The sequence below is a fragment of the Dioscorea cayenensis genome, chromosome 1 (genome assembly GCF_009730915.1).
Source record: "Dioscorea cayenensis subsp. rotundata cultivar TDr96_F1 chromosome 1, TDr96_F1_v2_PseudoChromosome.rev07_lg8_w22 25.fasta, whole genome shotgun sequence".
Lineage (NCBI taxonomy): Eukaryota > Viridiplantae > Streptophyta > Magnoliopsida > Dioscoreales > Dioscoreaceae > Dioscorea > Dioscorea cayenensis.
Genome location: NC_052471.1, coordinates 878,596 through 905,841, shown reverse-complemented (window position 1 = coordinate 905,841; position 27,246 = coordinate 878,596). Strand labels below are relative to the sequence as shown.

General features: G+C 35.4%; 4 protein-coding genes and 1 non-coding gene across 7 annotated transcripts; 3 read left to right on the top strand and 2 right to left on the bottom strand.

Annotated features, from left to right (window-relative positions):
- The first annotated feature begins 1,353 nt into the window (after positions 1-1,353).
- On the top strand, positions 1,354-4,507 carry LOC120276431 (transaldolase). Of its 3 annotated transcripts, none has more exons than XM_039284734.1 (13): positions 1,354-1,456; positions 1,531-1,639; positions 1,752-1,806; positions 1,871-1,946; positions 2,092-2,175; positions 2,287-2,391; positions 2,639-2,719; positions 2,819-2,883; positions 3,206-3,275; positions 3,349-3,426; positions 3,519-3,616; positions 3,716-3,851; positions 4,129-4,507. In XM_039284734.1, the coding sequence occupies exons 1-13, from the start codon at positions 1,403-1,405 to the stop codon at positions 4,273-4,275; spliced, it is 1,158 nt and encodes a 385-aa protein (XP_039140668.1). In that variant the 5' UTR covers positions 1,354-1,402; the 3' UTR covers positions 4,276-4,507. The 3 variants fall into 3 exon arrangements, with proteins under 3 accessions (XP_039140668.1, XP_039140091.1, XP_039139408.1); XM_039284157.1 differs by having other exon boundaries at positions 1,728-1,806; XM_039283474.1 differs by having other exon boundaries at positions 1,725-1,806.
- A 774-nt stretch (positions 4,508-5,281) lies between these two features.
- On the bottom strand, positions 5,282-8,606 carry LOC120270143 (Golgi SNAP receptor complex member 1-2-like). Its single transcript, XM_039277200.1, has 6 exons — positions 8,354-8,606; positions 7,332-7,528; positions 6,515-6,604; positions 6,328-6,399; positions 5,695-5,824; positions 5,282-5,611 (listed from the first exon to the last, which is right to left on the bottom strand). The coding sequence occupies exons 1-6, from the start codon at positions 8,487-8,489 to the stop codon at positions 5,514-5,516; spliced, it is 723 nt and encodes a 240-aa protein (XP_039133134.1). The 5' UTR covers positions 8,490-8,606; the 3' UTR covers positions 5,282-5,513.
- Positions 8,607-10,604: 1,998 nt separating this feature from the next.
- On the top strand, positions 10,605-13,637 carry LOC120262294 (probable pectinesterase/pectinesterase inhibitor 36). The gene is made up of 3 exons (XM_039270390.1): positions 10,605-11,010; positions 11,717-12,040; positions 12,943-13,637. The coding sequence occupies exons 1-3, from the start codon at positions 10,605-10,607 to the stop codon at positions 13,635-13,637; spliced, it is 1,425 nt and encodes a 474-aa protein (XP_039126324.1).
- Positions 13,638-21,256: 7,619 nt separating this feature from the next.
- Positions 21,257-22,227, bottom strand: LOC120270932 (golgin subfamily A member 6-like protein 10). Its single transcript, XM_039278049.1, has one exon. It carries the CDS (start codon positions 21,925-21,927, stop codon positions 21,391-21,393), a length of 537 nt encoding a protein of 178 aa, XP_039133983.1. The 5' UTR covers positions 21,928-22,227; the 3' UTR covers positions 21,257-21,390.
- A 901-nt stretch (positions 22,228-23,128) lies between these two features.
- On the top strand, positions 23,129-23,273 carry LOC120268939. Its single transcript, XR_005539074.1, has one exon. It is a non-coding gene; the product is annotated as a small nucleolar RNA snoR77 (small nucleolar RNA).
- Positions 23,274-27,246: the final 3,973 nt, after the last annotated feature.

The window sequence follows — 27,246 nt, the reverse complement described above, 5'->3', positions numbered from 1 at the left end:
TTATTGTGTCCAATACATTTTAAATCATGACAATGAGCATATTCTGAAACCATTTGCAGTGAGGCCTTAGACCAAATTAAGACCTATTATTCCTCACATTGATCTAAAAGATTCTATATATTAGAAAATAATAATGATGATGATACAATCTTAAATTATTTATAGTGTATATGTATACGCACATGATTTTCTTGTTGAATTATTTAACAAGATAAAAATGAACTTAAATAGGGATCAAATTTATGAGATAAAAAAAAATTTGAGATAAAAGTAAATTTCCATGGTATCTCTATATTTATTACATTTTTAAATATTATTTTAAAATAAGATTTGCTGAAAAAATAACACCTACTCTTTTAAAATTTTTGAATCCATAAAAAAACTTCTTAAATTTTTTAATATTCTTAAAACATTCTTGTTTTTTAAATTATTTATTTTTAATAAAATTTAAATTTAGATGAAATTACAAAATTAACTTGTACTTACTCATAATTATATCCGTTCAACAAACACTCATCTAGAGCGAAAACCCACCTTATGGCAGCCAAAAATGTTAGGTTTACCAATGTACTTGCACTTGAGTGTGAGAAAGAATCATGTTCTTTAGATGGATTGCGTCTAAAGGTGAGATAGTCGGCTAGCTTCCCTCTTTAGATGCATAGAAATTAAATATCAAAGCAAATTAAATTTTTTTAAAATTAAAAAACTATTAATACAATGAGAATTAATAAGAAAAACAATAAAAATGAGGAACAAAACATTATGAAAAATTATTCGATGGATTGTTGGAAAAGTTGAAACCTTCAAACGGAATAATAAGTAATTTTCTCTAAAATTTATTTATATAATTTTATTAATTCTCTTATAAGTGGACATACATAAAAACGACAGCTAAAGCTTTCTAAATATACAAACTTCATACACTTCAAAATATATATTATATATATATTTTTATTTTTAAAAATTAAAATAGAAAATTATTAAAAAAATAAACTGAAATAATATTCAGAAGAAAGAACTAAGCCAAATAAATTTCATGGCTTATTATATATCATATTCAATCCCATATATATTATTCCTATTTTATAAATTTATAAAGTACGAAAATTCACATTTAATTAATAGAAAACTAAGATTATGCTGACGTGGCGCCACGTCATAACCCTCCGCCGCGAAATCATCGAAGAAAAACGAGAGATCCAAAGCAGTACTGGCTTCTTTGTTTATAACACCCAGTGAAATTCCCTAAATAGCCTTGGACTTAATTTACTAAACTTGTGTCCGAGTTTGAGGGTAAATCCGTCATTTAAGATCTCCCTCCATGCTCTCTCAGTACTAATTCAATGAGCCGAAAACCTCACCTTTTTCTCTCGCTAATCTCCGAGCTTGAAGAGTCTCAACAATGGCGATCTCCCTTCGATCCTCCTCCTTCGCAAGCCTTGGCCACTTCCCCCAGGTTCCAATCCTGTCTCCCAATCTCAATGCCTCCTCTTCTGATTTAACTTTTTGTGATTTTGATGCAAATTTCAGGTGGGGAAACCCTCTGGTTGGATTCGATCTCCATCTCGTCTGCTCTTACTCAGTACACGATCATTCCCCAGAATCTTCGCCTCCAGTTCGTCGTCTTCTGTTGATGCTGGTGAGAGATTTCGTTTTCTGATCGTTTTTATTGAGCTTTTGTTTTGGAGATTTTTATGATTTTGAATTGGTTTCGGTGTTTATAGTAGATCTGAATTCGGAACTGGATGCAGTGTCGAGTTTCAGCGAGATCGTTCCGGACACTGTTGTCTTTGATGATTTTGAAAGGCATGCATTCTTTGTTTGTTCGATTGGTGTTTGATTGTATGCTGAATTGATTGTTTACTTGCAGGTTTCCGCCCACTGCGGCTACAGTTAGTTCTTCTCTCCTTTTGGGGATTTGTAGCTTGCCGGACACTAAGTTTAAGGTGAGTATCACTAGATGCTTGTCCATTTATGTGTTCCCTATTTGAAAAGAAATATCAAAGTAATGGCAAAAATGGTGGAAATTGTTCAATTTAGGTTTCAATTGGTTGAAGTTTGTTAACTTGGAATTGTATTCTTATCTTATAGAGTGCTATAGAGACTGCGTTGGCTGACAGTGAATGCTACGAACAACGGGATCCTAGTAAGAGGTTGTCCTGTTTTTATGACAAGGTTCGTGAGTTTTCTTGTATCATAATTTTTTTGAGTGTTTTGAAACCATGTAGAGAAAGACTTTTTAGGTATTGTTTAAGTTTTGAGAATCTCGGTCTTATGTTTTTGAAGGCTTTGGTTAATGTTGGAGCTGATTTGGCCATGCTTGTCCCTGGTCGAGTATCAACAGAAGTGGATGCAAGGTTGGCTTATGACACACATGCCATCATTCATAAGGTATTGTTGAAATGTTGATTCTTCATACCAATTTTGGTGATACATCACTAAATCGTTTTTATCCCTTGGCTCCATCTAGGGACTCTATCTAGGCTCTTCAAAGATGGAGCACAAATAAGAATTTTGGTTAAGTTCCTTAAAAGATATTGTCTTGCTAATAGGTTTCCTCTGGATTACTCTTTTATGTGATCCATTGTTCTAATTGATTTTGCTTTAATGAGATTAATGGTTGGTGCCAAATGTGCAGGTGCATGAGCTGTTGAAACTATATAATGAAATAGAAGTACCACCCGAGCGGTTGCTCTTCAAAATTCCTTCAACTTGGCAAGTAAGATGTTTGGATTATTTATTCATTTTTTTTTCTGAAGATTTGTAAGGCATTAGCTGGCATCTGTTCTTTGACATTTTTTATTCTGTTCCAAAATAGGGAATAGAAGCTTCAAGGCTGCTGGAATCCGAAGGAATACAGACCCACTTGACATTTGTTTATAGGTAATTATTGGGGTGTGTTCTTACAACTCTGTTTTGTCAATTAGGGAACATCTGTACCAGCAGCTTATGGAGATTCTGTTTCAAGTTTGAACCTTGAAGCATAGCATTGCATAGTACATGCAATCATTTTGAAGTTTCATAATTGTGCCACGTAAGCGTGTTTTCATGAAGAATTTCACTGTCTGCTTGTGAGACCGGGCACAATTGATTGCAAAAAGTCACTGCTAGTATTTTCGCTTATGACCTGTCTTCTCACTACCTTAGAGAAATTCTCCTCCACTATTTTTCATTAACCCATTCATGTTTTATCATGTTGGTCCAGCTTTTCCCAGGCAGCAGCTGCAGCTCAAGCCGGTGCTTCTGTCATCCAGATATTTGTCGGTCGCCTTAGAGTAAGCCTCGCATCAACTAACACTTACTTTTTCAGAATTTGATTATGATATACACAACACAAATGTGATGCAGGATTGGGCTCGCAATCATTCTGGTGATCCTGAGATAGAAGCTGCTTCCAAAAGAGGGGAGGATGCAGGAGTAGCTTTGGTCAGCTTCATTTGTTTCAATTTTTCTTTCATCCATTTGCACCTACTTTTTCAATATATTGACAACCAAGTATTTTTTCTGCATGCCTGCAGGTAACTAAAGCCTACAATTACATTCACAAGTATGGACATAAATCAAGGTTGATGGCAGCTGCAATTAGGAACAAACAAGATATATTCAGCCTTCTTGGGTAACTCCCTTTCCTGCTTATGGATTTATGGTACATCTGTTAGCTGCACATGATAAAGCAAAATCCAATTATGAGCTTGTGATTGTTAATTCTTCCCAGGGTTGACTACATTATTGCTCCTCTGAAGATATTGCAGTCTCTAAAAGATTCCATTACCTATCCTGATGAAAAGTACTCTTATGTTAGGAGATTATCTCCTAGTTCAGCCATGCTCTACAATTTCAGTGAAGAAGAGGTGCTTCTCCATCTTATTTTTATAAGTACTTCACCTCTATTTCTTGCACTATTAAAATATCATCAGTTGGATGTGCATTCCATCTTATATTAGAAAACATACCCAAGAATTGTTCTGCAGTTCTTGATTAAATTTTCTTGGTGCACATAATGAATTCATGTGATGTGCTCAATGTTTGAAAAGCCTTGTATGGTGTGTTTTTGTGTGTATAACCACATTCACTGAGTAATGGATTTGCTGTGAGATCTAAAGGTGTAATTATTGTGCTCTCTCATAGCTTGTGAAGTGGGATCAGCTGAGCTTGGCATCGGCAATGGGACCTGCTGCTGAAGAGCTTTTGACCGCCGGATTAGAAGGCTACGTAAACCAGGCACTTCGTGTTGAGGAACATTTTGGGAAGATATGGCCTCCCCCCAATGTGTAAGACTCCTTTTACTGGTCTGTGGTCTGTTTTGCAGAAAATTTTCTTCCTCAATGAATGTAATAATAATGCTATCTGGCTTGTAAAGATGGGGATCCCTTTTTGTTCTCTTGCATCTGTCTTTTTTTTTGGAATTTTTGCTGGATTCAGTAGCTCTTTTTATCCTTTTATTCCTGGATAATGGAACTAAATTTGTAATTGCTTTGCTAGATTGCAAGCATAGTGTTTTTTTCTAGAGCAGTACTTTCAACAGACAAGTTCCATGTTACTAGCATGATCTCATCTGACTGTGTGGTTGGTTTTCCATATAATCAGGGAGTCAGTAAAATCACTTTAACTATGGTTTGGAAATGGTTTCCAATTTTTAGTTTCTTAAATTATTTCCAATTTCTTGTGTTTTAGAAGCAATTTTGTTTTAGAGTTTTGAATACAGAGAGAGGGGAAATAGAAGGTGATTGGAGCTCACTTTGGTGGAGGAATCATTTGTGATAGTATGGAAACATTTTTAAGAAAATTGGGAACGAGTGAAAATTAATTTCATTATTTATGAAAAGTTTATATCCATGTTTCTGAAAAATGGAAAAAGAAAGGACATAATGGTTAATGGTTTTTCCTTAATAAAATAAATACTTAACATAAACAGTGGTGCGTGCACATAAAATAATAGAAATAACTAAAAAAAACTAACAAAACGAGCTAAAATCATGTTATATATATATATATATATATATTCAAATCTCAGCCCAAAATAATGTTTATAAATCCCACAGAAAGGCAGCTTAGAAAATTTGTCACATATTGGTTATTTTTCATGTTAATTGAAAAGAAAAAAATAATGACTGTATAGCATCACTAACCCAGAGGAAACAAGCTCATTTTGATTCATTCACATATCACGTCAACACTTCCAGGCAATAATAATGATTTAAGCTTTTAATTTCAAACCATTAAATCTTACTCCTTAAATAAGATTTTTTTATAAAAGAAATAAAAAAGAACAAATAAGAAAAACCACAAAAAAATCCTCTCTATTTTATATGCAAAAACAAAGCACAACAGAAATCATCCCCAAGATTGACATTCAATACAGAGAATACATTTATTTTCAGGAATTTGCAAGAGGACACCAGCCAATGAATCACCTGCTTCAATCTCAAAACCCCTCCGTCCTCCCACAATATACTTGAAAAGGTGAAAAAAAAAAGGGGGTAAAAATTAGAAAGAATGAAACTTGTATTCCATCATTTTGAAAGCCAGTAAATGATTAGGAACAGTGTGCAAGCTGCTATGACTGCAGCGAGTATCAGAGTGTCCCTTGATCGCTTCCTTTTTATTGCACCTAAATGTATAATAGAAGCATTAGAAATCAATCTTTGGAATAAATATTGGAAATGGTCGAAATTCTTGGAGGGATATGTATACCGAGTAGTCCACGGATTACTGGAAACTTTTCACCCAATTGTTTCACTTTTCCCTGAACATCGCCAAAGATCGCCTTTTGAGTGCCTAGAACTGATCTGGTAGTTTGAGCTTGACCTATCACCTCATCTATCTGTTGACAATAATAACTTATGTTATAATATTCATTTAGATACATGCATGGTTGCTTGTAGTGATCATTACAATAATGCAACAATCAATATGATAATTGCAGCATAATCTTTCGTGCATGTCAAACGTATAGGTTTATTTGTAAAATTTAGTGGCTAAAACATAAGGATGAAATAGAGGGAAAAAAAAGACAGGTTTTTTGGACTAGAATATCATTTTATCACAAAAATCGCATCCAACTTCATGACCATAAATAATGGGACAATTAGTGGATCAGATAATGAGATTGTCTAACTAGTTGAAAATGAGACGATGAAATATTGCAATGTCAGAAGCTGGTTCAAAATTCAATAAGCAAATCAACAATTAACTGTGAATCAATTTCCTACTGTAAAAAAAAAGAGGGAGTGAGGAGGGAGAAATTATGATGAAAACATTTAACCGGAGGGGTAAAAGGGGTTTGTGGCGGGTGCCACTGAGCCACCTTATAAGATGGAAAAATACCTGATTAATGCTTCCATGAATAGATGCTCTCTCACGCAATAGATGTACCCTGGGTGACATGCTCCCAGAGGCCTAGCAAGAAGATTAAAAGTCAAATTAATCCCGCCATAACTCATCAAAATATCATACATGAATAAATTGATGCATTTAATTTTTACTCTTCATCAGATAATTAGAAACTTCTCACCTTGGATTCACTGATATCATCCCGAATAGAACTAAGAAGCTCTGCATGTTCCCTTATGGAGCTCAAGTTTCCTTTTGTTCTTCTAAATTCCTGAAAGATAATTATATCATTCAAAAGAAAAAAGGAGACAAACATTCAACACCCATAATAGAAAGACTTTTCGCTACCTCCAGCAGGCAAAGTGAGAACTTGAAATGAAAACTTTTCTATGCAGACAGGTAGTTGTCCATGTCTGAGATCAACTTATTTTACTGACACACAAAGATACAAGCCAACTATGAACAAAGAAGGGCTAACTTAGTAGTATAATAAAATTTAAATAATTCTCTCAAAGTACCAGCAAAAACTGAGTATTGATTATTTCAAACCTAAAGTAGTTTGTTGAATAAATGGGTCACACCATAAATTCATAAGGAACACATTGCTTTAACAAACACATGGAAGACTAATATGGACAGACTCAAAATATGGAAAAACATCTTACCAGGCTTGGCTTATTCTCTAATGAAATAAAACATAAACAAGAGCACAAACATGCAACAAAAACATGCCATGTTTACACGCATTTGATAAACATTTAACCATTTCAGTATGATTAACAAAAACTGCAATGTGAATAAGCCGACAGGATGGAACTTCGAACAAGTTAACTAAATCAGCAGGCAAGATCAGGATATCAATTGCAAAGGGTGGGAGTTCAAAATCATGGTTGTTATTTGTTAACAATATGAATTTTCAGATTGCCTCTCTTTAATTTATGTGAAAAGCATAAAATCCTTATAGATTCAGGATGATCATGACATAACAACTAACTGACCTGAGTAAGCTCATGAAGTATATCCCTGTGCCTTGCAAGCTTCTGGGTGATGGAGGTGGTAGGTACTGTTGTTGCAGCACATCTGCTCATGGCATCATTTATATCCAGCAGTTTTTCAAGCAAAGACTGGATTTCCATTTCCATGGACTTCCATGATCTGCCAGATCCAACAGTTGGTGATCCACTGTCCACATACCCTGAAACACTACATCATTTATAAATATGAAAATAACCTTAATTAGCCAGTAATATAACGCTCGCATCAATAGCTGTCTTTGGATATTTCAATGAATAAATACAAAACATTAAAAAGATTCAAGACAATGTTAGTGTGTCGTTGCTTGTCTCACATACTGACAAGCAAAATTAAAAGCATGCTGGAAACAAACATTTTGAGCCAGAAATTTGCAATATAAGGCACCCTAAACATATGTATCTCAAATACCACACAGATGCTAGACAAATGGCATTCATATTCATGAAGAATTCCTTAGATCTTTACATGCAAATAATTATTATGGGGTGCAAAATCCAAGTCTAAAAATTCTTCTAGTAAGCAGAATTTATTCTTTGTGACAAACAACAAATCCTCTAGAGCAAACATAGCGTGAAATTTCTGTGTGAATCCGTGAAAAATAAAGGAAACAAAATCTAAACTTTTATAATGGAATTAACTAAAATGCTGAATAAATTCTAGTTTAACAACAACTAATTTAACATTTTAAAGAATTAAAGCAGTTTTCTCAATCTAATCAAGCATGATTAGCAAGTGATAAATTGCACACAGGATTGAATTGAATTTTCTAAAAACAGCAATAAATTTCAGATCAACCAAATCAGATACATCAACAAACACCGCAACGCACAATCAGATCCAAAACACTGAAAGATCAATCACCAACAAAACCCTAATCACCATCAGATCACCAAATAATTCCACACAAAAGATTAAACAAATAAATCCAAATCAGATCAGGTCCAAATGCAACCCTAAAGACAAAAAAAGATCATCCAAAGCCAACCTGATGAAGAAGTGAATCTGGCGCCGAGTTTGGCGTAGGAGGAGAGCTTAACGTCAAGATCAGCCTCGATCTTGCGCGCCTCCTTCCGGAGTTCCTCCCAGCCGGATTCCTGGAGCTCAAGGGCAGAGTCCCCCATGGCTTCTCCTTCTCCGGAGATCTCCGAGGCCACCAACCGAAGCCAACCCAAATGCTCCGCAGAGCTCGGTCTCCTTCGATTTGGTTAAGTGTCCGATGAAAAATGGAGCTGAAGAGAATGGAGAGTGTGATTTGTTTGCAAAATTATTTTTAAGTCCCTGTTAATATTTGTTCTTTCTTTAGGGTCCCTGCTCCAATGGATATGAAAAGAATCAAGCCACTGGGATCTATCCCAATAATCAAATGAAACCTAGACTTCTTCGGCTTTCTCAATATTATTTTTTTGTGCACTAACTCTCAATATTCGATTCGATCAAAACACTTAATCATTTTTGCTCTTCGTCTTAATGTCATTTTATTTGAATAGTCCCTCGGTTTTTTTTATCCGTCATAAATCCATGTTCTTTTTTATCTGTCATTTTCTAATATCAAAAAACATTTATTATTTTTTTTCAAAATTATCCTAAAACTATATTTAATTTTTTTCTTAAAATTAAATATTTGAGAGAAATGTGAAAATATAAATTAGGGGTAATTTTGAAAAGATAACAATTTTTTTATAAAAATTAGTGAAATAACTAAATTTATTGGTATGTGAGGTTCGGTTATTCACAATAGATAAAAAAAGAACACGGAGGGAGTAATCTATTTTTGGGTTATGGATTTTCTCTTACATTGTTGATGGATCATGTGACACACTTATGTATCATAACATAATAAATTATGTATTTCTCAATTATATAATATAGTTGTAATTTATTTATTTTAATAATATATTTTTTATTATAATGGTAGGGATATTAAAAAAAATAAACATAATTAAATAAAGAAAACTCATATAAAATGTTGAAGTGTAGCTCACGAAAATTAAAAATTAAAAAAAAAAAAACTTTTGTTCAAATCACTCCACAGGAAAATGTGCCTTTTAAAAAATTTTCACTCCTGTTCTAGTGATTGAGTTTAGCAATTTTATGAATTAGTCTCTTTATTTATAAGAATTAATTATAAAATTAGCCATTACACAAGTTTCTTTTGCATGATGACGTCTGTGAGCGTGAGATTAAATTATCTTGATTTTTACTACATTATATATATATATATATATATAACATTAATGTGAACCACTGATGGAACATTTATGGGTGTTAAAAACTTCTTGAGATTTGGTGTTTGGTCAATGAAATAGATGAAAGTAACAATACTTAGTACATTTTGTTCTTTTACATTTTCCTTTAAACGACATAAATACAACTATAATTATAAAACTCTCCAATAGCTATAATAATTTTTCAAATCAGCTTATAAACTCTTTCATTATTTCAATAATAAATAGTTTTTTTTTAAATCATTAAAAAATCATAAATAGAGTTTGAACTCCCCATGTTAAATAAAATTTAAATTCTATTGAATACGAAAGGATGAAATACAACTATAGGTAGTAATAATAAACGCTACTTTTTAAATATCCTAATTGTTCATTTCCAGCCACCTTTTTCCTTTAAAAAAAATACATTATTAAAAAAAATCTCACCTCAATCTAGTATACATGATATGATATATCCTCTCTCTATACATATATATATAAACTACAAACGTCACCTCACACATGGTAGTTAAGGGACAGAAAAATACAGTGTTGCACCCTCTAAAAATTTATTAACTCGATAATAAGTCACATGAGATAATTAAAGTTAAATTATGTGCACGGCAAAATATATATATTTTTAGTAACTAAATCAAATGCACAATAATATCAACTATGTTATAACATGTGTTCATCATTCTATCATGTATCCACAATATCAATTTGACAAATAACAGAAACAGAACATTTCTGGTTGCGCCAAGTGCACGCTTAGCTCATTCACATGTTGCCAAAACTCCGGCCGACGATATAAAGCTTTTGCCCCTTCTGCGCAATAGCACCGCCTCTTCCCACACGTATCTCTTCTTCCGCTTGCCACCTGTAATTAAACTCATCCTCTCTCCACTTTTATATGTCCTTAAAACCCATATCACATTTATCAATACAAAACATTGAAATATTGAACTTGATTCTCTCAAAATGAGAAGCGTTTTTTTGCTGTTTCCGTTACTACTTTTAATTATCCCTCTCATGGCTTCCAAAAAAGGGGAGGAGGAGAAGGAGGCTGTGAGCATTGCACTTGAAGCACTGACAAAGGCTAAGAAGAGTAGTATCATGGGTTTGGGTTTGAAGGGGATGGCATGGGGTGATTGCATGAGATTGTATGAGGAGAGTGAGGAAAGGTTGAGGAGAGTGGTGGGGACTGGGAGAGAAGGTGGCTGTGAAAGTAGTGAGGATATTTTGACATGGATTAGTGGGGCAATGAGTGGGCATGGGACGTGCATGGAGGAGTTGAAAGAGAGGAATGTGTCTCTTGGGGTACTGGTGGATGGGGAGGAGGACCATGTTATGGTTTTGCTACGTAGGGCTCTCGCCATGCAGGCTACGTCCAGGGCTGCATGCAGTAGCATTGGATCCCAACAGCACCAGATCAATGGTGAGTTTCTACAATCTATATAGCTTGGTTGCATGTGTTTAAGCTGCTTCATTTGATTTTCCTTTTTATTTTCTCTAGCTATATATATATATATATATATATGGATAAAACTCTAAATTTCATTAGAATAAAGAAAAGGAGAGGGTATGTATCTCTACTTTTAAGTTCAACAGATTTGGAAAAGGCTGTGATGTATATATACATATATACAGAGAGAGGGAAATAGCTATTAATTGGATTGAGCTTAATTATAATTAATAATTATAAGGAGAAATGAAGTTTGTGGTTATCCGATCCACTTAATTAATTTTTCAAAAAAATTTAAAATTTTTTTTAAGAAATATAGGGAGAGATATACATCTGAATCTTTAATTTTGATATTTATTTGATATTTCTGTGATATATATATATATATATAGTGTGATCTCATTTAGTTGAGCGGCTTAGAGATTTATACAAAGAAAAAAGAGCCAATATAATAATATAATAAGCTAGGCTCTATAAAAGGGTGAGAAATATACGTCATTAATTTTGTTTACATATGTTGATTTATATTTGATTCTTTCCTCATATTTCCATGGTCATATGTGAGAGAGATGTCAAAAAGGCAATAAATTATATGCAAAATTTATAATATTACATCACCAAGCTTCATTACTAAATGTACCAATTAATTAATATTCATATTCAATATAATTATATACAGTGTTAAACAACCAGACAGTTGATGAAACGGTGAAACTTGAACCATGGAACCCAGAGAGTGAAAAAGCAAGCATGGTTGTGGCTCAAGATGGGTCAAGTGACTTCAAGAGCATCAGTGAAGCAATCACAGCAGTTTGTAAATGGCATGATAGAGGGAACACAAGAGCAGTAATTTACATCAAATCTGGTGTTTATTCAGAGTACATCAACATTGATCATAACATGAGAAATATAATGCTGGTTGGTGATGGCATTGACAAGACTGTCATCACCGGCGATCACAACGTCCCCGGTGGCTACACCACCTTCCGATCTGCCACCTTTAGTACGTCTTATTATTTTAATTAAGATCTTAAAATTATTAATTATTATAATTAACAATGAGAGTAGTACTTATTGGTTGTTTTTGTTATCAATGGCAAATATGAGTTGATATAATAATGAACAAATTAATAGTACTTGTTGTGTGAAAAGGATTAATAGAAAATGGATGTTTTTAAGTCAAAAATTAATTTTTGATTTTAATCATATTTATTATAATTAATTTATGACAAATGCAATAAAAAGATGTTGACTTCTCTATGCATGTTTCTATTCCCATTTTTTACATGTTTCTATATTCCAGTTTTTTAGAATTTTTTTTATAGATAAATCAGGGCTGGCTTATATATTTAAATAATGTTTTTAAATAAAATATATATTTAAAAATATGAATTAAAAAAAAAGTGAGGAGTCATTAAAAACTCTTGAAGCACATGGACTTTATTTACTCTAAAATATTGATTAAAAAGTTGAAAAAAAGTGAATAAACCATATCCATTAATATAAAAGTAACAAAAGTTACAATCGAACTTTCACTAGCTGATTAAAAAGTTACTGAAGTAAAATTCATTTCAGAAATTTATTTATCACAAAACCACTCTAAGGGAGATGACACCTTCTTTGTTTCAACATTTTTTTTTTAAAAAAAACTAAATTTATTTCAAAATTTTTCACTAGAGCGAGGAAGTGAGTAATGTAATTTCCAAGCATTTTCTCATTAGAGCAAATGAACCACTTAATTTACAATAGAACAAAACCCAAAATGTTTGTTCTCTATTTGGTCCAAAAATTGTAGTCCTTTTAATACATGCTACTAGTTTGTTTAGTTAGCCACAAAATTAACACTTACTGAAGCAATTTGCAATTGTATGTATTGGTATATATGACAAACATATATATATATAGGTGTGTCTGGGGATGGGTTCTGGGCAAGAGACATAACATTTGAGAACACAGCAGGACCAGAGAAACACCAAGCAGTAGCACTAATGGTGGCCTCAGACAAAGCAGTGTTCCATAAATGCAGCTTCAAAGGCTACCAAGACACACTCTATGTCCACTCTCAAAGACAATTCTTCAGAGACTGTGATATTTATGGCACCATAGACTTCATCTTTGGCAATGCAGCAACCATTATCCAAAACTGCAACATTTATGTCAGAAAACCCATGGACCACCAAACCAACATGATAACAGCTCAAGGGAGAGATAACCAAAACCAAAATACTGGAATCTCTGTGCATGGCTCTAGAGTTTTGCCTGCTGATGATTTGAAGCAAGTTAAGGCAAAGTTTAAGAGTTACTTAGGGAGGCCTTGGAAAGAGTATTCAAGGACTGTGTTTATGAAGAGTGACCTTGATGAAATCATTGATCCTGAAGGGTGGGCACCTTGGGATGGGGAGTTTGGTATTAAGACTTTGTTTTATGGGGAGTATATGAATAGTGGAGATGGGGGTGGCACTGAGAAGAGAGTGAAGTGGCCTGGGTTTCATGTGCTTGGGAGTGATGAAGAGGCTGAGCCATTTACTGTTAGAGGGTTTGTTGATCAAGGGGAGGGATGGATTTCAGAGTCTGGTGTGCCCGTTTGGCCTGGTGTTTAGATTTCACGTCTAGTGGGTTTGTTTTATTTGTTTGTGGTCCTGACCGCTAGTTCTAACAGGTGTTGTATTTTTTTTTTATTAATACATTTGGTTCATCCACTTTTTAAAATAATAATAATAATAATAATAATAATAATAATAAGTTTGGTTTTATTAGCCTTAATTATTAATGGTTTAGTGTGTTATCTATTTATTTTTGGTTGCTTAAACTATGACCATATTGATGGGAATTAAGCAACAATCTCAATAGATTGTAAACAAATAAACAATCCCCAAGCTTGCTAGATGAAGGAGAGCAACCTAACAAGACCAAAATTGCAATCACACAAGACACCAAATTTTACGTGGAAAACCCTTAAATCAAGGGTGAAAAACCACGGGTCAATCTTGACCAATCGAAGCTCCACTATGATAAAATTCAGGATACAAGAGAGTCTCAAGAATGAACATAAATAAAAATACAACTTGACCAAAACAATAGCTAAAACAAGCTATATTGGAAACAAAAAGCAATATTCGTAGCCTACATTGCGACCCTCATATCTTGAGCTAGGAGAAGCCAAATCCCAAACCGTCTGGTGGAAATCAAGCTCGCAAGTCCCGAACATGCCCACCAAATTTTTAGCTCAATCGGACATCGTTTGACCCTCCAAACACCGAGCTTGAATTTTTCTCGCTCTCGTCAAATCCGAACCCTCGCGAAAAATCTGCCGTTTTTATCTCTTGCGCGGCTATCACCCCAGATTTTTCACTCTCTTAACCCTAATATGATGGAAAACACTTAATAAAGTGAACCCTAATGGGCTTGGACCATTTGGGCTTTTCTCCACATAGGACGGGAGCCCAATACCCAACACATATATCACATAACAAAATGAAAAAGTATACTTACCAATGTCAACGCAAATATTAAAACCAATTACTCATGAATCAAAGAAAGCAGAATACAAAGTGATAACAATAAATCAAGAAGCATAAAAGCCAAGAGACAAAGGAAGTCCTTGTCACAATCAAAAGCACCAAACAAACACAAAATTTTCCCAAACAAACCGCACAAAACATTTCACATAAAATTAAAAACAGAAGTGTCTTCAATGGTTGGTCACCCAAGTCATAAATTTGACATACCACTACAGTTAATAAACAAAAGAAGCAATATATATACAAACAGCAGGCTCCATCCCAATCAAAACCATAAAAAAAACACTACTGTTTCCCTCAAAAAGAAATTAACCAATCAAAACCATTCCAAAAATAAATAAAATCAAAAGTCAAATTAATTACTCACACATCCCACATATATAGCACCCAAAAAGATAATAAATAATAAATTACAACACTTAATCAAAAATCAAGAGACAAAAAAACAAAGTTAATTACATCAGTATCAAAACCAAAATTTTCCCAAATAAGTCAATTTCCAAAACCATCACCCAACCGATCAAGAACACAAACATTAATCTAACCAACCAACCAAATAATTCAAAACCATTACAAAACAGATTAAAAGCCAACATTTATGTAATAATCAACCAAACCAAGCACCCATCATATTAATTAGTGATTTGTATGTTTTATTAACTTGTTTTTAAAATTCAAAATCAGTTAACATTGTATTCTAAATATAAATTTCAAAATTATGAAAAAGATGTTTTGAAAATGAGTAAAAAATTTAGAAATGACCAATGACTAATTAAGATCCATCAAAAAAAAGTATTTATTATTTTGAGTTTATTTAGGAATTTTTAGTAATTATATAATGAATATATATGAGCTTATTCACGCAAGTAATTAATTAAAAAAATATTTTTTAATTTTTTCCTTAGGCATGATGTATGAATCAATAATCACTTATGAGATTTAAAATACAAAGAAGACTAACTTAATAATAAAATTTTAATAATTCTATTAAAGTACAAACAAAAACTGACTAAAGAATATTTTAAACCTAAAGTAGCTAGTTCTTTGAAAAAATGAATTATGCCATAAATTTTTAAGGAACACATTGCTTTAATAAACACATTGAAGACTAAAATGTAGGCTCAAAATATGGAAAAACATCTTACCCAACGAGGCTTATTTCCTAATGAAATAAAGCATAAACTAGTGCAAAAACAGTTACTCTAATTAAAAACATGCCATATTTGTATGCATTTGATACAAAGGCTGAGCCATTTACTGTGAGTGTGTTTGTGCGGTGAGTAATGGATTTCAGAGTCTGATGACTGGTGTACCCCTTTTGGCCTAGGGTTTAGATTTTAGGTTTGTGAGAAATCACTTATTAGAATAATAAAGTGTGGTATTATTAAACTTATTAAATTGTTCAATGTGTTATTTATTTATTTTTATTTTTATTTATTTTTTGCTTGTATAACCTTAGGAAAAAATATATATAATTTCTTATATAGTCCCACCATACGTTTTCATTTGCTTATATATATATATATACTTTTGATCAAAACTCAACTCCAAAATCTCTAAGAAAATCATATGATCACTATTTGTTTTGTTTTCCCTTTCTCAGTATATTCAAAATATTAGATGTTTGCATTGGGTTCTGACACGTCCTGGGTTGGTATCAAAATTTTAAGAAATTATAATATTTAAATTTTATTAATTAAAAAAACAATTATCCAATGTAGGGTGTTTCCCAACCAACAAATTTTTAGCTCCATGGCATTTTTTATCAATAATATGTAATATGATTTTATCTTCTGATCAATTTTCTCCATTATAATAAATATTTGTTCTTAATAAATTGTCATTTATCTATTATATATATAATAAAAAATTATAATAAAATTAATTAGTACACTCACAACGGAATTAGAATATCAGAAGTTAATCAAAAGAGACTGGATCATTAACAAATATTAAAATAATAATTATAAGCAAGATGCATGCATGCATGCATGCATCTGTTCAAGTACGTACATAATTCATATCTATATATATAAAATAACCATGGTTGATACAGGGTGACTTTAATGCTGTTTGCAGTAATAGTGATAGTTGGGTGGTGTTCCTGTGAACCTAGCTGCTGCAAATGAGTTCCAAGATTGGATTCTGGGGTTAGATTTGTTGGAGGTACAGTACTCTGGTCCTAAATTTACTTGGACTAATTTTCAAAATGGTGATAGAAGGATATATAGGAAGTTGGATTGGTGTTTTGCAAACCAAATATGGTATAGTAAGTTGGGTGAACCTTCTTGTACTGTAATTAATTTCAATGTCTCTGATCATTGTGGTCTTTTGGTTGATATTTTTAAATCAGGAAGGAGAACTAGATCGCCCTTTAAATTCTTCAATATGTGGTGTGATCACCCAGATTTCTTCAATATTGTGGAGAATGTTTGGAGAACTCCAGTTAAAGGTGGGTATATGTTTAGAGTGTATCAGAAACTAAAATTACTAAGAGTTGAATTGAGGCATCTTAATAGGAAGTCATTTGGAATGATTTCTAGTAGAGTCCTTCAATGCCAAGAGGTGCTTGATGAGGTACAGAATAAATTACAAGCAGACCCTTTCAATTTGGAGTTGCAAAAACTTGAGAAGATTCAACTTATACAATTACAACAATTGCTAGCTTGGGAGGAGGCTTTTCTAAGACATAAATCTAGATGCCAGTGGATTAATTTGGGTGACCAGAATTCTAAATTTTTCTTTAGAGCTGTCCAACAGAGAAAGGCAAGGAATTACATATCTCATCTTACTTTGAATAATGGAGAAGTTGTTTCTGATCAGGTTTCTATTTCTGAGGCTGTTCTGACTCATTATAAGGATTTCTTTGGCACTGTAAAACCAAGGAGGGGGATTCTAGATGGCTCTGTATTTCAAGAGATGGTGGTTTCGGTTGATGATTGGGATATGCTGTGCAGTGTTGCGTCTGATCAGGAAGTAAAAGAAGCTCTGTGGAGCATTAAGAATGATAAAAGCCCAGGTCCTGATGGTTACAACAGTTATTTTTTCAAAAAAACTTGGAATATTGTGGGCAAGGATATTTGTTTGGCTGTCAAGGATTATTTCAGGTATGGTTCCATGTTGAGACAAGCCAATTCTACTTTCCATTACTCTTATTCCTAAAGGGGCTAACCCTCAGTCCTTAAATGAGTATAGACCTATCTCCTGCTGTAATGTGATATATAAGGTGATCTCAAAAATCCTATCTGGAAGGCTAAGAAGAATTTTGGATAGCTTAGTACATCTAAATCAGTCTGCTTTCATACCAGGTAGACAGATTGTAGATAACATTCTCCTAGCACATGAACTATTAAGAGGATATCACAGAGATAAGGATTGTTGTTGTGCTCTAAAAGTGGATATACAAAAACTTATGACTCAGTATCTTGGGATTTCTTGGAGGAGGTTTTGTTGGCATTTAGATTCCCATCTCATTTCATTAAATTGGTGATGAATGCTGTTAGATCTAGCATGTTTTCCATTATGGTTAATGGGCAGCTTGAGGGTTTTTTCCCTGGGAAACAAGGGTTGAGACAAGGAGATCCGATTTCACCTTTGCTCTTTGTCCTTTGCATGGAATACTTTACAAGAGTCCTTAATAAGAATACTGGAAATGGTTTTATTTTCCATAAAAATTGTGCTGAGTTGAAATTAAGTCATCTATGTTTTGCAGATGACTTATTTGTATTCTCCAATGGTGATACTGCATCTATTGGAATTATTAAGGCTGTTATACAACATTTTCAGGAGGTGTCTGGACTGAAGCCTAATTTGCAGAAAAGTTTAATTTTTTTTTCTCAGGTGTTGAATGCGATGTCAGGGAACATATTGTTTCTATTTTAGGATTTAAAGTGGGTTCCCTTCCAGTGAAGTATTTAGGCCTTCCTCTAATTTCTACAAGGTTGAAGAAAGAGCATTGTCATGATCTAATAAACAAGATAGCTGCACGAGTGTTGAATTGGGCTGCGAAGACTTTGTCCTATGCAGGAAGATTACAATTGGTGAATTCGGTATTGACTAGCATGCACATCTTTTGGAGCTCTGTTTTCCTACTTCCTAAATCTGTTGTATTTGAGGTGGAAAAGATTTGTAGAACTTTCTTATGGCATGGTGCTGGAGAATCCAATAGGAGGGGTCTTGTGTATGTGTTGGTCTGATGTGTGTAAGAGCAAAAATAAGGGTGGATTGGGGATTAAACCTCTACATTTGTGGAATCAAGCAGCTCTTCTAAAACACATATGGGGGTTGGTGCAGGAGAAAAATACATTGTGGGCGACATGGGATGATTAAAATTAAGCTAAAAAAAGCTTAGTTTTTGGGGTATCACTAAAAATGTTGACAGTAGTTGGAGTTGGAGGAAGCTACTCAAATTGAGGAGTGTAGCTAAATGTTTGTTTGATTACATGCTTGGGGATGGGAGGAGATTTTCTTTTTGGTTTGATCCATGGTGTAATGGGTCTTCTCTTCAAGATCTATTTCCTTGGATCAACCTAAGGGGGTCTAGTATCTCTAAGAAGGCTTGTGTGAGGGATGTTTGGAGGAATGGAGAATGGGCTATTCCAGCTACATGGCTCCATGATATGGCAAGGGTGAAGGATTTTCTGATGCAAAATTTTTCTGTAAATGAGCATATGAGAGATTGCATCCTATGGAAGCCATCAAAGTCAGGTGAATTTAGTGTGTGTACTGCTTTGAAATCTTTATCACAACCTGGGCAAGATGTTGATTGGGCTAGATTGGTATGGTGTTCAAGTAATGTTCCAAGACATTCATTTATCCTATGGTTGGCATTGCATAACAGGTTAATGACTAGAGATAAACTATATGCATGGAAGATGATTGATTCGGATAATTGTGCTTTATGCAATTCATCTACGGAGGACATTAGTCATATCTTTTTTGGTTGTAGTTTCTCCCAAGTTGTATGGTCCAAGGTCCTTAAAGCTGTTTCTAAAAGCAGGAAGCCCTTGTGTTGGACTAGAGAAATCAGTTGGTTTCTTAGGAAAGCTAGAGGCAAAACACAACTTGCAAAGATGCGAAGGACTGCAATTTCTGCTAGTGTCTACATGATATGGAGGGCAAGGAATAGCTTAATTTTTCAACAGAAGGTTTACACGATGGAGGAGGTATTTAGACAGATAAGAGAAGTAATGTTTTCTAAACACTCTGTTAGTTCACCTCAAGGTCCTGGAAGAAATCTTCTAGATAGATGGCTTTAACTCAATTGGGTGAGTGTGGGGTTTTGCTGTACTTTTGCTGGAAATGGAATCATGTTGTGGTAAGGATGGGAAGAGGCTACGGGAGAAATATTTGCTGATGCTGAGTTGGGCGGCTTTGGATCTGAATGTTTGTGAGGAGCATTATATCTGATGTGTTTTTAATCTAGGATTAACTGAGTGATTTTTTGTGGATGTTGTTGGTTGGATTGTCTTCTTTGGGTGTGTATGTTGGTATCTTTGCTAGGTTTATGTTTGTTGTGGGATTGGAACTCTTAGGTACCTTCTTGGTTCTTTTGTATATGTTTGTTTGGAATTTTTAATTGTCTGCTGAGCTTGTATTGTTTAAAGGAGTTGGAGCTTAATAAATGTTTACTTTTGGCTTGACCAAACGATAAGGGAGAAGGTCCATAACTCAACATCCAGTACTGCTCAAGCAGATCACACAGACACATAAGAGCAATATAATTCTCTCACACAAACACAGTATATATATATATATATATGTCTTCTAAATAGAAAGAAAGACATATATATATATATATATATAGACTCAGGCCAAACAAGCAGCAGGTTTTGGTTCCATCTCCAGCTCCGCACGGATTTCCACCTGATCCGCTCCTGGCTTCATCCCCACCACCGGAACACGCTTGGTGCACTGAATTCTGCCTAACCAGCAGCAACAAAAGCACAACATAACCAGAATTAAGACAAAGAGTACAGCAACTGTACAGACTAAAGCGATGATTAACTAGAGGGTTAATTCCTCGACAGTGGACTCAGAAAGCTCGTAGTTTGCCATATCTTGAATTGAATATCACAGTAGAATGAGTTTTGAAGGGAGAATGACAGAGAAAGGGTCTTGCATGATAGGTTTATATAAAGATATATGGTGAGTGGAGCTTGCATGAGTGTTTACATCTAAAAGATATATGGTGTTTTTCCCTCCTAAGTCTACTCGGGTATTAGATTTTTACATTGGCTTTTTGTTTTTGTTGTTTCCCACTACTTTTGTTCTTACTAAATTATTATTTATTTATTTTTAACTTAAAAAAACAAATAAAAATCTGAGTTTAAAGAAGAATTGTAGATGGAGAAGTTGTTTTCAAAATAATTAAAGTATAATCTATATCTATACATACAGCGAGACCAACAAGTCAAATGTCTAGTAAATAAAATATTAATAAATAGTTTCTCGGACACCACCCGGGCAGCCGGGCTGGTATCAATATTTAAATTTTATTAGTTTTTAATAAAAAAGAAACCAATTATCTAATATAGTGTGTTTCCCAACCAACAAATTTTTAGCTCCATGGTAATATATATCATTAATAATATGTAATATGATTTTATCTTGTGACCAACGCTCTCAATTATAAAATTATTTTTAATAAATTGTAATTCATCTATTATATATATATATATAATAACTTATAATAAAAATAAATACAATTTCTTTTTTTCTTTTTTTTGTAAATTCACAAGTGCATCTTAAAACCCATTCCATTGATCCGCTTCTCTCTCCATCTCCATTCAGAGAAATAAATAAATAAATAAATAATATAAAAAATCATGATTTAAGGGACGATCGATGAAGATGAGGAATCGAGGATCCTCTGAGCATTTGCCAGCCGATCATGGAGTTCCTTGATCCGGTGATGATAAGACCGAGCATGCGCCACTGACTCCGCCTCCAACTCTCCAAGCTGCGCGCAAAGTCTCTCCTCCGCCTCCTCCACCGTCCGAAGCCTCTCCAAAACCCTCTCAAGGTCCGTCGCTAATCTCTCCTCCCTCTCTCTCCCTTCCTTGACCTTCCTCTCCAGCTCCGCGTTCCTCTTTCTCAGCTCCTCCAACTCCTCCTCCTCCTCCGCCGTTGCCGTCGCCGTTTTCCTCCCCAGCGCCTTCAACGCGCTGCCGGAGCTCGGATCCGGAATCGGTATCATCGCCGGAGGAGGAGCCATTTCCGGGAGAAATCGAGACGTCGTGAGGATTCGAATGGAGAAGCGAGAGCTTCGCGGAGACGCTAAATTTGAAAGGAAGAGGGAATGGCGTCCAGGTTCAATGTACCTAGTGAACAAGATCCAGATTTGGGTAGGGTGCCACGTGGTGATCATTGATTGGTTAATTTCGGATTTGGGGACCCGGTGTCAAAGTTTGGGTCTTGTAGTTTCTGGTTCAGCTTTGAAGTGGGATTGCGTTCAAATTCTCTCATAGCCTCTCGTTTTATTCTCTTTTTTTCAAGTGGCAGAGGTCACCATGGGCCGGTTAATTGGATCCACTAGTCTAGTGGGCCTAAATCTAATGGGCTGGGATCAACTAAAACCGATACATAGTTGGTCTGTCTAACAGTACTGGTTTATCGGGCCGGATCAAAAGTGGGCCCATGCCCCCTCTATACAGAGTTACACTCAGGTTAGTGAGAAGCGATCTAAATATAATTAATTCTAATTTATTTCATATTTTTATTATTTATTATTGGTTGAATTTTTTTTTGGGTCGTTATGTAAATGTGTTTTGGATTTTATTTTCCATGAATTATTAAAATTATTTATTTATTTTTAGATTATAAATTTTTAAAATATGTGGAATTATTAGCTTACATTTGTAGCCACTTTATTATTATTTATTATTATTATTTTTTATTTATATATATATATGTATATTATTTTTTTTTGAAGAAATGGATAAACCATATATTTGTAGCCTATTTTAGTAAAATAATGTCTGCATAGCAGAAACTTGAAGGTATTTTTTTTTAGATATTAGCCAACTATTTTAAATACTAATGATAATATTAAAAAAAATTTGTATTTAATAATAATATTAGCATAAGACGTTTTATAATTTATATAAAAGCATGAGGTCATATTATATAACTCTCCAAAATAACTTTTCCAAATTTGTTAAACAGAAGTACATAATTATCAGTTAAAAAAATACCTTAATTAATATTAAAAATTCAAATTCATTAATTTAATTAAAATTTATAACTTCAAATCAAATTCATGCTTCAAAATTATGTATATATATATATATATATGACAAAAAGTCTGAAGTAGACATGCTATCCTACGCCAGCTGAACTCTTGAGGAAGGGTATTTTGGGTATTATCTAACTGATTGACTTAGGGTTTCTCTACATTCTATACTATAAATAAACCCTATCATCATCTTCTCCAACCCAACATCTACAAAGCCGCGTTGTTTTTTCTCTTGTAATTCTCTCTCTTTTTTTTTTTAGCTTTAACTTTGATTTATTTAATCTTTGATTTTCAATTTTGGTTGATGCACCATGAGAAATTGGAGTAAAAATTCAGGCAGCCCCTTTGCCTAGAAATAGAATGGCATCGGAGGTGTTGTTTTGCTCCCAAATCAATCCATGCTTCTGCTCTTCAGACTCGCTGAGAGGGAGGATCTAATCCTTTCTTATTGATGCTGGTCTAGTAGTCTTAAGTACATCCTGTTTCTAAATCTTTGTTTTCACATGACATGATGATCATGAATCCTGGTTGTAGATCCCCTATTAGATTTTTGCTATAATTTTATTGTTTCTAAATTGAACTTTTTTTTTTTGTGGGTGTGTGGTTTAACTCAAATTGAGTTTCAATCTCTCTTTTTTCTTTGTTTCTTGTTTGTGTATATATATAAATACTTATTGAAAAAACCATGTGGAAAAGCGTGGGTTTGATTATGTTGTTCATTTGATGGTGCTTCTTGAGTTTTTGTGTTTAGATCAAACTCTTTTATCAACAAACAAATCTAATTAAAACCGTGTTGAGGTTTTTTTTTTTTACTTGAAAAGTGAAAAAAAAGGTGGGAAAATTAGAAAGAATAATACTTGGTGCTCCAATCTCCATCAATTTGAAAGCCAGTATATGATTAGGAACAATGTGCAAACTGAGAGTGACCTTTTAGATCGCTTCCTTTTTATTGCACATAAATATATAATAGAAGCTTAAGTAATCAATATTTGAAATAAATATTTTAAATGGTCCAAATTCTTGGAGAGATGACTTAACACCTCATCTATCTGTTGACAATATTAACTTATGATGTAAGTAATATTCATTTAGATACATGCATGGTTGCTTGTAGGGATCATTACAATAATGAAACAAACTGATGCTGAAATCCAATAGGTCAGGAAGAGTAAGCTGGGAAAGGAGAAGAAGAAGCAGAGAAGAGAGGAAGAAGGAGATTTGAGAAGGAATTAGAGAAATATTGGCCAAAAGATGCCATTCTCTCCTTCATAATTTCTTTTAAAGCCAGTCATTACAGAATTGTAACTGAATTTGAAACAAACTAGTGACCTGGCATTTCGACAAACATGTGCCGTGCCAGGACAATATGCAAAACAATAACAACCTCCTTAATTCCTCACTCTCCTAATTATAACATTCATCATTAATTGTGTAACTAATCCATGTGCTAATTACCAATTCACTTCATCACATAGTCTTCGTATCTATTGGGTCCCTTTCCTTGATTATGACGAGAGCTCCTCCTTACTGTTGCGACATTCCTGCTGATGGGGTCAGGTATACTCACATCTTGTGCAACAATTGCCTCCCCTTTGAATGGTCCTTGTCCTCAAAGACAAATCTTGGAAAAGTTTGCTTGAAAGCAATAATATCTTCCCAAGTTGCATCCTCCACTGGCTGGTCTTTCCACTGCACCAATACCTCAGAGAATATCTGACCGCCCTTAATCACATCCCGTTGCCTGAGTATTGCATTAGGCTCCAACACTGGGTGGTCTTGTATAAATTCTCCCGGTAATGAACTCATCTCCGTAGGTAGATCACCCTTGTATAACTTCAGTCGAGACACGTGAAACACATTATGTATCTTGGGTGAGGCAGGAAGTTGGAGTCTATATGCCACAACACCCACCCTTTCCTGAATTTGAAAAGGTCCAAAGAAACGGCGAGCAAGTTTAAATGAAGACCTTCGCGCCAAAGTCAATTGGCGATACGGTTGCAGCTTGAGTAAAACCCAGTCACCTGGATTAAATTGAACATCTGTTCGTCCCAAGTTTGCCTGGTTACGCATTCTTAGCTGAGCATGCTGTAAATTCTCGCACAGTGTGTTCAAGACCTGCCCGGGTTCCTTCAACAAGTCTTCTACTGCTGCCACCGTCGATAAACCCGCCAAGTAATCAGCTAGGGACGGGGGTGTCCGTCCGAACACTGCTTCGAAGGGAGACATTTTTATTGCAGAGTGCCACGCCGTATTATAGTGCCATTCCGCCTATGGCAAGTAGCGAGACCACTGTCGTGGATTCTCTCCCGCAAAGCTCTGCAGATAGTCCTCCAAGTATCGGTTAAGGACCTCGGTTTGGCCGTCTGTCTACGGGTGATAAGCACTACTTGTGGCCAGCATAGTCCCCTGTAGACAGAATTGATTCTCGCCAAAAACCTGACATGAAAATCGGGTCCCGATCCGAGACAATTTGTGCTGGTACGCCATGTAATTTGATCAAATCCCGCACCATAATCTCAGCCACCTGAATTGCCGTGAACAATGAACCCAATGCTGAGAAGTGAGCATGCTTAGATAAACGATCGACAACAACCATGATAGTCATTTTTCCCCCGGATGGCGGCAGCCCTGTGATGAAATCCATCGAAATGGAGTGCCAAATCTTGCCTGGAATCGGCAATGGCTGTAGCAAGCCTTGTGGAGCTCTATTAAAAGGCTTGGTACTCTGGCAAATGGAACAATTGGAAACATAATCATGCACTGATCGTCGCAACCCCGGCCAGAAAAAATTTCCAGCGATGCGCGCCAAAGTCCGTTGCACTCCTGCATGGCCCCCAGTCGGAGTGTTGTGGAATTCGGCCAACAGAAGGGGTTGCAACGCTGAATTCTCCGGTATCCATACTCTTCCTTTAAAAAACAGCACCCCATGCCGAATTGTGAAGTTTGTATGCTGTCCTGGGTCATCTCTAACCTCTGAGAGCAATTTTAAGGTATCCGGATGAGCGGCATAAGCTGCTCGAATAGCTTCCCATAATACAGGCTGCGGCCGTGACTCAACGAACAGACTGTTACAGGACACTCTGTTTATTCTTGATAGAGCATCTGCCGGCCCGTTGAGCACTCCCGGCTTATACTCTATATCAAAGTCATATCCAACCAGTTTGTAAAGCCATTTTTGTTGCTCCGGCGTCTGTATAGTTTGGTGTAGCAGCGCCCGTAGGCTTCGATGATCTGTTTGGACAGTGAACCGACGCCCTAACAAGTACTGGCGCCACTTCTTGACAGCCTCTGTGATGGCCATCATCTCTCGAGCATATGTAGATGCCGCTTGTTGTCTGTCGGTGAGCTGTTTGCTAAAATAGGCTAGTGGATGTCCATTTTGTAACAGAATGGCGCCAATTCCCCCTCCAGAGGCATCTGTTTGAATCACAAACGGCTCCTTAAAATCAGGTAATTGAAGTACCGGTGTATGCGTTAAGGCCTCTTGTAATCCTCGAAATGCATGGGTAGCCGCGGGTGTCCAAACAAAAGCATCCTTTCTTAACAGAGATGTTAATGGAGCTGCAATTGTGGAGTAATACCGGACAAATCGCCTATAATACCCACATAAGCCCAAGAATCCTCGCAGAGCCTTAACAGAGTGCGGGATGGGCCAATCTCGGATTGCCTGGATCTTGTCTGGATCGACAGCTACCCCCTCTCCAGAGATAATATGGCCCAAATAACCCAATGAAACACATCCAAATTCACATTTGGAGATCTTTGCGAACAGTCGGTGAGTCCGGAGTCGAGTAAGGACCTCATGTAGATGCAAAAGATGCGAATCCCAATATGAGCTATAAACAAGAATGTCATCAAAGAAAATGAGAACAAATTTGCGTAATACTTGCCGGAAAGTGGAATTCATGAGCGATTGGAATGTTGAGGGTGCATTTGAGAGTCCGAATGGCATGACGAGGAATTCGTAGTGCCCATCGTGAGTCCGAAATGCCGTCTTCTCAACGTCGTTTGGATGAATTCTGACTTGGTGATAGCCTGCGCGAAGATCAAGCTTCGAAAAGACCCTAGCACCTGCGAGCTCATCCAACAACTCCTCCACCGTTGGAATTGGGAATCGGTCCTTTACTGTGATGGCGTTCAGAGCCCGATAATCCACACAGAACCGCCAAGTCCCATCCTTCTTCTTGACTATGAGTACTGGAGATGAGAAAGGGCTCGTGCTCGGCCTAATAATCCCGTCGGTGAGCATCTCTCCCACTAACTTTTCAATCTCCGACTTTTGGAAGTGTGGGTAACGGTATGGACGAACATTCACTGGCGCGAGCTCCTGGGAGTAGCGGAATCCGATGATCATGAATTCTCGCCGGGGCAGGCCCGATGGGATTTTAAAGATGTCTCCAAACTGAGATAGAAGGTCGGCTATTTTTATGGAGAAGATGACTGGGGCTGTGG